Raw genomic sequence first — 14,052 nt, 5'->3', positions numbered from 1 at the left:
AATGTCTAAAAGTTACCCGATATCCATCAATATGTTGCATGAGCTGATCTGCCAGAAGACTGCTGCTTAGGACAGACACAAGTGCTTTAATGGCAGCATACAGGGCCTGGTCATCAGTTGACATGGCAATCAAGCTGAGCATTACTGCTGGGCCACCAATATAATTGAGGGACTCAGAAGCCGGTGTGGAATTAAAGACTCGTACACCTAGTTTTGAAAGAAGATAAAGAGGAGGCAACACTAAGGGGTGAGGCAGCATATCATACACAAAAAAAAAGTTACTATAATCCAAAATACTAAGGGCGATGGCAAATGGGTTAATTAGTCGCTTGTGATAAATCTGCTTTACTGCAGATGACTAACCTCCTGAAAAATGCTTTCCAGCTGGTAATAACATAAGCGATGAATTGTTTATTCAAAGTTGCCTTGTGAGGAAACTGTATATTGTCAGATGAAAATGCAGCTTTCCCTTCCCACAGTTTGCACAGTGGAGTCAGAAGGTAAATCTTACATGTTGTTTACAGATTTTATCATCAGCTACCTTAATTTGCTTATGATTCTGAAATGAGCAAATTGGTTTTATTTTGCCTTTTCATGATTGCTGAGGTAAGAAAATGGCACTATGACATACATATCCAGTCACACAAACCCTCTTACCCTTAGTTTGCACAGTAACAGCACCAAGAGTACGTGTTGTACCCTGGAGATGTGAAGCCAAATTTCTTGACAAGAAGACAGGTGTTGAATTATCCCTTGATGAGATAACAAACTGTAAGAGAAAAGGAGCAAAATCTTCATAATAAAATAATTATGCATTAAGGTACAAAATACCTTCACAAGCCCACAATGACTGATCTGTGAATTGCTATACACAAATCTATAGTTGGTCTACAGAAAAATTGCTTTTCAGTAAGGAGATAACAAATAGCATGCTTCAGTTTTTCAAATACCTCTTTAGCTATATGTCGCCCATCCACCTCATTATACATGTCTCTGATCTTGGTGATAGTGCTGAAATAAGAGCTGAGAACATTCACACCAAAGACAATCTTCTCCTCTGCTACAACAGTAGTTGCTCCTAAGAAAAACAAATAATATAAAATGCAAATATAAAAAAAAAAAAATCACAAATCAAAAATTGTTTCTGCCTCAGAACTTTTCCTTCCAGCATCTACTGCTTATACAGCAATTAGCATGTGATAAAAACAATTGCCACAATGATGAGGAAAATTCAGAAATAAGAAAGGGAACTTCTGCAGATTTACTGCAGGTGATTTAATGCTGGGGGGTACTTTAAATTTTCTTTTACCTTTTTTTATTTTGCTTATCGTGCTGCACTGAGGACTTTAAAAGATGAAGACACAATCTGAGTTTTAGTTATACAGCCAATCTACATACATCATTTGTATCCTAAAGTTCAGAAACAACCTTGGTTATATTTTGTAACTTTAATATTTACATATTTTATTGTTTACATTTACAACAGATGGATCTGATCTATGTAATAAGATATTCAGCACCACTATTTGCTAAAACTTAGCACTACATTAATTTGTGTGGATATTTATGTAAAGAGGAGTACATGTTATTTAGAAGAGCAGTTATACATTTACAATTTTGCTTTTATTGTGCCCACAGGCTGATCCTGCTAATTATTTTTATTATTATTATTAACAAGTCTTTATGTAAGAATGTAATGTTCATAGATTTACTGTCTCTAAAAAGTTTCTTGATTTCAAATAGTCTTTATCCTCTAAATGTTTTAATTCCCAATGAATCTATACGGGAACAGATCTTGAACAAGGATCAGTGAATGGGAAATCAATAAACCACTTTAAACAACAGCCTCTTCCCACAGCACTACACCTTCACCCTACACTTATGAGTGACAAGTAATAACTGAGCACATTTATAACCATTTCAACCTCTGACCTGTGATGAGAAGGGAAACTGGAAATGCAAACAAGGATTCAGTTCTGGGAATACTGCACACATTATGAGGTGTTGTATGATGAAGCACAATAAAGCACAAGTGCACACAATCTGTAGACACAACATAGGCATGATGATCTACACATTGAATGCACAGTCTAGCGTTTTATCTTTAGCCTGCTGTGCATTTATTTTTTAAGAGACATTCTTAATAATGATGTATTATTCAGTAATCTACTAGAGGCGTTTCTTTGTTCATAAGCGAGTGTATTTTTTATAGTTATTATTCCCTGCTCTAGACAAGAAAATGAAAACAGTTTCATTTTATAACTTCCTGAAATAAACTACTTATTGTGTTCTGCTGAGCAGAGAAGATGCACGGAAAAGCAATCACCAATCTAAAGATCAGCCCTCTATATAATGAGCTGCTCCTAACCTCATAGTCTAACAAAGGCTGCATGTTTAAAAATATCTACTGTGTTCACATTCAGAAAACACTGGCGTAATTACTGAGAGGGCAGGATGCATGCAGATCTGGCCACCTATGGTAAGGATAAAGGCATCAAGAGAGCATGTGTATGTAGTGGGTATTGGGCTGGGTCCTGGGTGCATTTTGTGTGCCTGTAGGTCCGGTTACATCAATGGAACCATTTATCCCAAAAAAAGCGAAACATTTTGGATACACACCATGCAAACTTAAAAAGTTAAACATTTCCATCAATAGCATGGTGATCTTCATCAGGCAGAGAACATATGATCTTTTGCACGTGAAACCTTTTCTAAATAAAATACGTTTACTGACCAGTTTTAAAGTTTCCACAGTAAGAAGGTCCAAGTTTCAAAATCAATTGCATGGTCTCTTCAGATAAAACCTCCTCAAATAGGTAAGACTGTCCCAGCCTCCACAGCAGAGAACTCTGCTGGCGCCAAATCTGTGGTGTGCCAATGAATGCATGAATGTCTACTAGTGCTGAGGGGTCCAAATTGGTAATGCCCCCTGGCAAGCGTTGCACATAATGAATCTTCAAGAGACAAAAGAAAACTCAGATCAGTGGAGAGAGTTTGTAGACCCACTGAAATGATGGGAAGACTTTTTTTATTCAAATATGTTAATAAATAAGCAAACATTTGAGTTTGGTAAAACCTTGAGTTTATCCAAATGAAAAAAAACTCTATAGAGGGCACATTTGTAATTGTTTGAGCCTTTCGAGCTTCCATATTTATTATTTTAGAAAGAAAAGTTATATCAACACGGGAGCACTTACTCATCCACATGTGCTACTCACGGACCAACTCCCAATGGCCCTAAACAAGTAGATAACATCCAGAAAAAGCGGAGCACCACGTGGTGAAAAATAAAATCAGTCTTTATTTAGTCACATTAAAACGGCACATGTACAGCATCAGGACTTAAGGTCACGAAACGCGTTAAGCGTAAGTCCTGATGCTGTACATGTGCCGTTTTAATGTGACTAAATAAAGACTGATTTTATTTTTCACCACGTGGTGCTCCGCTTTTTCTGGATGTTATCTTATTATTTAAGAAAGCCTGGTCAGGGAAAAAATATTTCAACTAATGAGGTATTTTTGCCTGAAATCCTGCATGCGTTCCTTAACTCGCACAGGGTTTTCTTTATGATTATATAAATGATAAATGATGATAAATGTGTCTCTGTAATTCGCAAATTTGAAAATTGATAAATAAGCCTTCCAGAGTCAAAAATATACTATACATTTACAAAATTTAGTAAAATGTGAAAAGAGCAAATTGCAATCTAATGACAAGCACCTGCTAAGTTGTGTCTTCAGATTGCATGAAATGAACTAATATAGTGTGACATGCTGACTGCGTGTACACGTAATTTTGGGGGAATTAGCAATGGTAAGCAGGCATGCAGAGGATCTGGAGCATAAGAAACAGGGACACAGCTTCTTCGGGTAAAACACAGGTTTATTTAGGGCAAATTCTTCCCAATATAAAGCTTAAAGGAACACAGTTCATCAACATACAGTTCATGGATATGATTTGTCCCTTCTTCAGGGCTTTCACCTCCCAGAGTAACTCACACTCAGGCTTCACCTTAAGCCTTGCTGACTCTTCTCAGCTCTCATCTGCCTGGTCACAACTCCCTCTGCTCCTTGCAGTGGCATGAGACACCCCCAGCTCCTCTGGGAGTTCCTGACACAGGCAGCCCTCCTGCCCTGTGCCCCACTCTGAGAGTGACCTTCTAAGTCAGGAATCAATCTCCAACTCAACCCCCTGTTTAATCGCACAGCCCTTTTATTTGCTGCTCACCTGCAGCCCAATCAGGCAGCTCCCTACAGCTGGCCAACTGAAAACATTAACTGGAGTTTGGAATGGAGGGTCTTTCTTGCTCCCCCTACATTCACTCCAGTGACCTATTAATTTGGTTTTTCCTAAGCCAATAACTTCAACACAGCATTACCTGCTGTAAAACCAGGCATTTTACCTGGTGCTACTTGTATCCCACCTTTAACACCGGTGACAAACACACCAAATAATGATCTTTCCCATTGCATCTCTCACAATAGATACTAATTAACATCTATTTTTTTAAATTGTGATCAAGTGGTGGTACACATTTATTACCTATATTTTTCTGAAATCACTTTTGGCATTACTGGTATGTGGCATCAATATTTTTACAAGGACAAAAAAATGTACACATAAAATAGTAAACTGATAATTTTACAAAGTGTATTTGCTAACCTCTGTTGAACCCAGACATTGGCCATCTATCCAGGCAGTAACCACACCAGACCGCTTTAAATCTTTTAGTGCTACAAATAAGTGATGCCATTGGTCCTTCACTAGTAGTCCAGACACATTAAGCTGCACCTGAGATGGTGAGCGTGAGGAATTACAAGACGATACTTCCACTTCCATCATATCTTTGGTGAAAAAAAGCAAGAAGTGTTAAAAAAAATGTATCAGTTTGACATTCCATAGACATTATTAAAGTAACCAATTTAGGAAATGTTTTTTTATTTTTTACTCATGTCTTTTATTTAGTGATTCTACCATTGGAAGGTTGCCAGGCTTACAGAGACCCAATCAACTAGAAAATAAGTGTTTATATTAAAACCCACAGGGCTAAAGCCTAAATTACCATACTCAAAAAAAGACAAATGAAATGCTCTTAGAACTCTAAAGTCTGCATAATACTAAAACATAATTTTAAGGTGAGCATCTCCTCTCAGCTGCCCCCCCTAATTCATACAAATACTAATGCCTTACCCAAAGGTTGGAATTCTTGTTCCTCTGTAGAAACCAGCAGACATCTCTCAGCTGCATTAAGGACAATGGATAAACACACAAAATGCTGTTGACTCCGTGACATATGACGAACAATGGTTAGGAGGCGAATGGGATGTGGCTCTGGTGCAAGGCAGAATCTGCTCACCAAGAACCAGCACGAGAAATTAAGGCCACCAGGAGGAGGAAAGTTTCGACCACCTGCAAGGGAATAAAATTGCCAAAAGCATTATCAAAATATAATGCATTGTTTAAGTCTAAAATCCAAGTGATTTTATTAACAATCTAAACTATAGAAAATACCTCAATTTGTATGTGAAAATCTCTTTTGCAGTTCATTTTTTCTGTTACGTTCACACCTCAGGGACCATACTGAATTTGGACTAAAGGGTGGAAGGTGCAAGAACACTTCATTTGTATTTATTATTTAATAGCAAGCCCTGCCACTTTTTTCTTCCAACGCACAAAATGCAACTGTTGGCATGTTTTGATTCTACAGTGTGGACAGAAACTTTCAATATAGGAACCTGGAAATTTAATGGACACATACCCCAAAAAGGACTGCGCTTATAACAAATTAAGTTTGGGGGCAAATTGTGGGTAAAATATGAATCAAGATAATAAGTAAAGAAGTCACATTACACAGGCAATGGCAAGATCTTGCCGTAGTAAGGGTTGGGAATGGGAACCTTTTTCATACTGTACATATCTGTATTCCTTAAATATATATACTGAGCTAAATCCAAAAGAGCTTTAGGGAAAATGTTCAGTCTTACCAAATGAATGAATGGATGTTAGTAACACTATAATTATCTTATCTACATAAAATGTGATAATCTTATACCATCTTTCATTACCTTTTCATTATCTTTCATGTTTAAAATAAGTAGATGTCTATTTTAGATTTAACATCAGTGTATTTACACCATATGGGACATGATGAAAGTGACAGATGTTTGTGCCGCAAGTAGGAAGAAATACACTATCACCTCACTTGGGAATACTTTAAAGCACAAACATTTTAGGGTAAAATGATTTCTCCAAATACATTCCATGCCTGATGACTAATACTTAAAACTAAACAGAAAATGAACCTTAGAATCATTCTGTTTACCAGAAAAAGAAAAAAAAAATGCAGGTTAAAGGTGTTATAAACCCAAAAATACAATTTTGCACAATGAAAGAAATGTTATTCTAGGCAAATATCAAATATACATTACTTTAAAGTCTTGATTAGTATTAAAGTTATTTGAAAATGTATTTGCTATTAAAATTAATTTTTGGCTTTTCATTTTATTCTCTGCACTATGTAGTAGAAGACAGCTGATTGAAAAAAATAACCCTTAAACCATGTAGCAGTTTTAAATAATGTGTATTACTTAGAATTACACTTTCTTTTTTTAGTTAAGTGTCTTTACAACTATTGCTGTAATTGTAATGATGAAAGGCACGGCAACTGGATCAAAACAAAGAATGTCATTGCAGTTGTCTATTAAAGGCAGTGTTTCTCATGATTTGCAGGAGGAAGAGTAGACAGGAGATTAATGGTGTTTTGACTGTTTCTATGCAAGCAATCTGACAGTAAGTGTTAGTCTGGGAAGGATTTTACTCACCTTGCACATTAGGGCCCTTAGGTTCCAGTTCCAATAGGCTTTCACTGTAGCTAGTGCAAATTTAGGGCCCAGTTAGGGACTTTGGGAATTGTTTTATAAGAAACAGAAGGTTCATTCGTCAGGCCCCTTCTGATCAGAGTAGGTTAGAGCCCCAGGTTCCAATGTGTTAGAGTCAGTCACCCCTGTTTAGCTAGTGACCTAGTTGTATCCAAGAGGAGAACCAGGGCTAAATATTGGACACTATCATCCCTGGGAACACTGAATGGATATCCATTAACAAATTACAATTCTTATGTACTGGATCTCCTGAATGCTACACTTTGGATTACAGATAAGTGCACACCAACATGAACTCTCAGTTATATGTGTTGCACCATAGGGGTTAATAAACTGTGTTACTGTATTGCCTGTTATTTACTGACATTATTTGTACTTGTTCTTTTATGTTTCTTATTTACCTGTTCTAGTAAAATAGAGTTCTGCATTCACTCTCACCATAAATTCATCAAGTGTTTTATCTCTACTTTGTACCAGGCTGTCAAAGGAACCCATATCTTGCCAGGCTACCCAGAAGGTAACAGATAATTTGGTACAGTATATAATTCTGAAATCTGACATGAGGCTAGCCATATTTTTACCTTCCTCAGTGCCCTCAGCCTTGTTATTTGTGCAATGATAAACGCAGCTACTCTTTAGTTCTGCACAGCAAGTTGTAGTGATTTAGCCCCCCTCCCCCCAGCATCACAACAGAACAATGGGCAGGTTACAAGAAAGCAACTACCTGACACCTCTCTTAATAGATTCAGCTTCCTGTGTAAGGGTGGGGAAGGGGGGACTGACTTCTTTATGGTAATAGTGCGGGTAGGTGTTCAGTTAGACAGGGGGCCCACACTTTGTGGAATTTTTGGGGACATCCTCTGCTAAGGTATGTCAGGTGGTATAGGGGGACTGAGCTGTTAATTAGGTCTATCCATTGTCTTTTTTGGGTGGTTGTTCTGATTTCCACTTGAGAGTTATTAGTCTCTTGGCTTGTATAAAGAGAAAACGCAATAGTGTTTTTTCAGCTGGGGCGGGGGTTGTGTCCTCCACCTGGTTTAGTAGCAGTAAAGATAAGTCTAAAGGTATTATGAGTGCCAGTAAGCGGCTAATTTTTTCAGTTATTTTGTACCAGAATTTTTTTTAATTTTTATTATAGGACAGTCCCACATCATGTGTATATAGTCAGCTGGGGTTTGGGAACATTTTGGGCAGACGTCGGGGACTTTTGGGTTAATTCGGTGGAGTCTGTGGGGGGTTAGATAGGTTCTGTGTAGGAATCTGAATTGGATCATCTTATCTTTGGAACTGATTAGAGTTGTATTATAAGTTTCTAGTATTCTGTATTATACGTGTCTCTATCCACATTTCAGGTGTCAGGTGGGGAATATCTTTCTTCCATTTGTCATATAGTTTACATGGTATTGAGTAGAATTGGGATACAGGTTTGCATAGGTTTGGTTCAAAGATCATTTCCTCAATTCTTCTAGGGGTGACATCTATTTTGTTTTTCCCAAATTGGGCTTGCAGAGCATGGTGTAATTGTAAGAATCTGAAGAGACATTTTGTTAGGTAAATTGAATTTCCCCTTTAGGGTAATTCTCCTTGTTCCATAATCTCTCCTAGGTATTTTATTTGGTATTTGGCCCAATTTTGGGGCTCAGGGATTGTTAATAGGTGAGGGAGTTGTGGATTGTGCCAGAGGGGTGTATGTTTTGAGTACCAGTTATCTTTTCTGGGGAAGTATACTAGTGCTGTTTTCCAAATTTTTACTGTGGTTTTCATTAATGGGGAGAGTGTTTTGTTTTTATTAATGCCCCGGTAAAGAAGGTTTTTGAGTGCTTCTAATGAATTAACCAGTTGGGCTTCAAGTATAGTGGCTGCATTGTTAATGGATGGAGAGGCCCACCACCATGCGTTTACCAGTTTGGTTGCAATGTAATAGAGAAATATGTTGGGGGCGGCTAGCTCTCCCATGTCAGGGGGGTATTGTAGTGTTGTTAGGGCTGTCCTGTTGGGGTTGAGGCCCAGTACATTGTAGTTAATAGATTTTTAAGTTTGTGAAATAACTGTTACTGGTGCTTGGTGGAATAGTTATGTGAATTTGAGAAGGAGAGTCATTTTGAAAAGGTTAATGCGGCCTAAAAGTGTTAGAGGGAGGTTACGCCATGCTTTGCATTTATTTTCAACCAGAGTTGAAACAGTGGGCTAAGGTTGACTGGGCTACATATTTCTCAATATCTCTGTGTATGTATACTCCTAGGTATTTAAATGTTGTGGACCATTGGAGGGGGGCTTTGTATCTGAGTGAATCTAGGGGGAAGGTGTCTATATGGAAAATTATTGACTTGTTCCAATTAATTTTCAGTCCGGAGTAGACTGTATGGTTATTTATTATCCTGAGGGCTGAATCTAGGGCTTTGTATGGGTTTTCTAGGAAGAGTATAGGGTCATCCGCATACATTGCTATAGTTTCAGTAATTTTACCTATCTGGAGTCGTTTAACTGGTGCTGTGTTCTTAAGTATAGCGGATAGAGGTCCCATTGCAATTGCAAATAATAGAGGGGAGAGGGGGCATCCCTGCCTGGTGCCTCTAGAGAGCGAGAAGGGGGGTGAAATTGTCTGATTTGTTTTTATACGGGTACGAGGATTTTTGTAGAGTGCGGAGGCCTGTCAGCGTTTCCAACCATTTTATTGTTTCTTCAGGGGAGGTGAAAAAGTGCGTGTCATGATATAGGCCTGTAAGGGTTAATCAAGCAGGCCAAGGTATCACAAAAATCTTCCCCAATGTGCCAGAAACAGATATATAACAGGCCTCTGGTCACTAGGGTCTGGAACCAGCCATGTGTAAAGGCCTCACAACCTGGAATGCCCAGCTCTAATCCCTGGCTGATAAGAGCCATGCCATGTGGGGAAGTGGAAACCCACATGGGGGTGACTTAGAGTTCACATTGGAACCCATCATAGGTGATGTGGAGGTCACATCATAACCCAAACTCACAAATATTTATTGTCCCAGAACCCATACCATTTATACTGGAGGTACCAAAACCTGAGTATATGTTTAATTTACTATGGCCTTTTATAGTCCAAACATCACTGGATTTGGGCAGATAGGATTATCTGGGCAGGGGCAGGTCACACAGTAGTGATGTTTAGTCTGTATGGAACCAGTGGGATCATTCAGAACTGATGAATTTAATTTAATCTTTCTATTATGTTCCCCACAAGGAGTTATGGACATTTTTATCATTGGTCCAGTCCATACACAGGTCATAAAACTCACACTGTGTCTTGCTAATGGTAATACCCCTTGCATTCCTGAGGGAGGGGGGGTGTGCAGTTACCTGATCCCCTGCAAACTGGGATAAATAGTCAGCTCTTCTGACTATACTCTGATATACTTTGGAGGACCAAATTCTATTGGAAGTTTATCCTGTGGTTTCCCCTTGCCTCCAGGACTAGAAGGACTCTGCTTGGTACAGTATAGGACTTATATGTTTTTCCCTTTTATTTTAAAACTGTTTGTACTCATTTTACTGTATGTCCTTTTTGTAACATCTTGTTTTAAATTTGCACTGTTATACCTTTTATAATATTAAATATAAAATTTAATAAGTTTGTCCTTGATGCTCTAAAACTTACCTAACCTCCGAGCGTGTAACTGTGTTGTGTGCCTTAGCCTTCTGCATGCTGTATGCTGATTAACCCTTTGACTGCTGGTAAGGAGAGTGTGTGTGTCAGTTCCTTACATTAACCCTTTTTCTACCAGTGTGCTTGTCATATCTCATCGCCAGTGTAAGAAGTATGAGAGTGTGGTGGCAGCAAGTTGTGTATGAGTTTGTGAGTGTTGGCTGGACTTTGGGGTGCTGTGACCCTAGTCTGACCTGTGTGCCAGGTGTGTGAGACTGAGCAGGGGACCCTCTAGACAGCCATGCCTAAAGTCACGTGCGTCTGAAGTGGCGTAATCGTGACAGTGTGCTTTGTCGTCCTTTATCACTCCTAGGTGAGCTGGGAAAGTCATTGAGTATGGGAGCTGAGTTTCTCTTTAACGGCTGTAAATTTGAAACATTGGTTGCGGACCTCCATAGAGAAGTCTGGAAATATGGATACATTGTGATTTTCAAATTGTATTGGGCCCCGGACCACGGCTTCCTGTAATATTTTGTCCCGGTCTTTGTAGTTTAAGAGTCGGGCAATAATGGGACGCGGCTGTGCTCCCGGTGGTGGGGTCCTGCTAGGGATCCTATGGGCCCTTTCAATTACAAAACATTGGGAAAATGTCTCTTTGCCAAATATTTGAGTGAGCCAGTTCTCAATAAAGAGTTTAACTTGTCTGCCCTCTGCTCGTTCTGGGATGCCCAAAATGCGGATGTTATATCGCCGTAAGCGGTTTTCCAGGTCATCAGTTTTGGCCTGGTGGGCAGCAATTTTGCGGGTATGTTCATCTACTACGTTTTGGAGGCGTTGCGTTCTGTCCTCTAGGTCAGATATGCACCTTTCTGTTTCATGTGTGCGCTCCTCGGGTTTTGTACATCCAGTTTTATGATATTAAAGTCTAGTTTGAGCTCATCCAGTCTGTTAAGTACTGTGGCGTGGTTAGTGTGCAGTAGGTTTGCTATTTCTCCCAAAGATGGTTCATAGGTGTTGGTAGAAGGGGGGGGATTCAGTCAGGGTTGGCTGTGTAGCTGCTATGCAGGAGTTTCCTTGTGGGGGGGGGGGGGGGGGCTTCCTGTGGTTGCCTGGCATATTTGCTTAGTGTTTGAGCAGCGTTGGAGCTCACCTTGTGTATGTGTGAAGTGGCGGCTTCCTCCTCCATGTCTCCCCATGCTGCGCTTGAGGCCGCCCCGCCATCTTGGAATGGCGCGGCTTTATTTTTTCCCATGCTGTTTCCCTGGGGGAAACGGCGAAAATGTAGCACGTCAAAAAAAATTGTCGCCCACGGCTATTTTTTTGTCGCCCATGGCTATTCTTTTGTCGCCCGCAGCTATTCTTTTGTCGCCTGCGGCTATTTTTTTTGTCGCGCGGCTATTCTTTTGTCGCGGGCAACAATTTTTGGACGCTCTGCAAATTTTTCCATGGCAAATTTTTTCATCCTTTTCACGAAACAATCCTGCAATGGCGAAACGCGGAAATTCGCCACAAATCCATGACTGGCGAAACATTTCGCCCATCACTACTGCTGGCATTTTAGCGACTGGGTATATTGGCAAAACTGCCCATACTGCCTCCCATTCACTTTAGGGTGCTGACACACAGAAAAATTGTTGCCCATGGGAAATCTGCTGTACCCACAGGTGTCAAATCTAGTGATGAGAGAATCTGTACTGCTTCGCTTTACTGAAAAATTTGCAAAATGGCAAAAAATTAGCAAACTGCGTTTGTCCTGGCAACTGCACAACTTTTTTTTTATCTTCATTAATTTTTTATGCGCATGCAACAATTTTTTTCTTATATGACTTTCTCCAAATACAAGTCAATGGGCATTTTTTACTCTGCAAAATTTTTGTCAATGCGAATTTGCGAAACTGCAGTTTCTTGAAAAAATTCACTGATGGCAAAATGCAGAATTTCTCTGCGAATTCATGCCTAACGATAAAATGTGCTCATCACTAGTCAATTCTACTGAAAATACCTTTGCATTGATGTCCCCTTCCAAAGTCGTAAAAAGTCTCCTCCTGCAGGCAACTTTGCGTGACTTCGGAAACCGAAGCCATGCAAAGGGCTTTCCACCAGTGATTCCTTTAGTTGCTGGTGGAAACCCTTTTTGGAGCAGGTATTTTGCCCATGATAGCAGCGATCTATTGTGGGAGAGTAAGTCGCTAAGGGGTCTTGCCCTTAAGGGTGAAGACACATGGAGCTACTTAGTAGAAGCTACTTGTCATGGCTACTGAAAGCCAGAAAATACCCTGTCATAGACAATACTGAGCATTTCTAAAACACAGACAATACTGAGATGTACTAAAACACACAAAGAGACAGTTATCAGTAAATAATCAGTATTGTCTATTTTAGTAGCCATGGCAAGTAGCTGCTACAACAGCTCTGTGTGTCTTTACCCTAAAGACTGTTTCAGTTCTTTATAACCTGGTCATCCACCTCTAACCCTTCCACTATTTACTTACATCCTGCTCCTTGTGCTCTGTTTTCCATCAATTTCTATACTTTTCTATGCTTTTCAAACTGCTAAAACTATTTGCCACCAATCATCTTCCCTTCCAGTCTGCCCCCCCTTATTCTTGTGTTTGCTTCTAAGTTTTAATCTGCCATTTGTTCTCATTATGCTTGACTTCCTTACTTTTTCCCTTACAATTTCATACTTTACATCAGCTTTTCTTATTCTATAAAATGAACTTTTTTTTATCCTCCCATACTACTTCCCTGCTCATTTCCTCTGTCCAGCAACACAGTTTGACCTATTTACTTGTATACATTTAATTACATTTACTACTTCCCTCATGCATTCATACTGCTGTTGGCCTTGGGTCCGTGGGCATTTTGACTCAGCGACAATTTTAAATTGACTTAACACTGCATCACTATTTATTGTGTAAATAAAATAGGCCTCATAGGTGCTTACAAGTCTTTCTTTTATAATGGCTGTATAAAATAATAGGTTGTATCACAAAGTGTAACTAAAAGCATTTCTTCAGGAAAAATAGACACAGCCACATGTTGCAGGCACCTTATCAAGCTAAGTGTTAATTTTGTAATTCTGTCTCTGTTTTGAAGTTGGAATACTAAAATAATTAACTTTCTCCAAATGTCCCATGACAACCATAACTGTACTGCTGCCTTTTCCTACCCACAGAAATTAACATCACTGAGTGCTAGTGTTAATTAACCACAAAAGATTATCACAATTCGGCTGCCTTCTGGAAATTATCACTGCAAATTACCTGACATTAATTGCCCCTCTTAGTTATTGCTACAAAAAGTTTGGTGCAAAGCAACTCATTTTATTTGAATATACTGAGTGTACATATGTCTAAAGCCCAGCAAAAACTGGAAATGCAGTAGAAGCATAACTATAAACCTGCCCAACATAGATAATGTTTTTTTTATTCAACACTTTAAGGGATATGGCTATTTAATAGCATTGTATTGGCAGTTAAAGACTCAAAAATCCAAGCAAGGCACCCTTTAGCAGATGTGGTACATTTCAGATATAGGTTCTTTGCTTTTAACTTGTT

The 14,052-nt window shown here is 39.2% G+C and overlaps 1 protein-coding gene across 4 annotated transcripts in view; it reads right to left on the bottom strand.

Moving 5' to 3' along the window:
• The window catches only part of wdfy4 (WDFY family member 4), a 229,389-nt gene that overhangs the window by 116,930 nt on the left and 98,407 nt on the right, over nt 1-14,052 (bottom strand). For all 4 annotated transcript variants that reach the window (XM_031905200.1, XM_031905201.1, XM_031905202.1 and 1 more), the window contains 6 exons: nt 5,192-5,410; nt 4,664-4,845; nt 2,735-2,954; nt 951-1,078; nt 658-769; nt 17-207 (listed from right to left, as the gene is read on the bottom strand). In XM_031905200.1, the coding sequence (XP_031761060.1) occupies nt 17-207; nt 658-769; nt 951-1,078; nt 2,735-2,954; nt 4,664-4,845; nt 5,192-5,410 (1,052 nt within the window). The remainder of the gene's footprint in view (nt 1-16; nt 208-657; nt 770-950; nt 1,079-2,734; nt 2,955-4,663; nt 4,846-5,191; nt 5,411-14,052) is intronic.

Source organism: Xenopus tropicalis, chromosome 7, assembly GCF_000004195.4.
Source record: "Xenopus tropicalis strain Nigerian chromosome 7, UCB_Xtro_10.0, whole genome shotgun sequence".
Taxonomy (NCBI): Eukaryota; Metazoa; Chordata; class Amphibia; order Anura; family Pipidae; genus Xenopus; species Xenopus tropicalis.
Note: the sequence above shows the minus strand (reverse complement) of the source record. Positions and strands in the feature narration are given on the sequence as shown.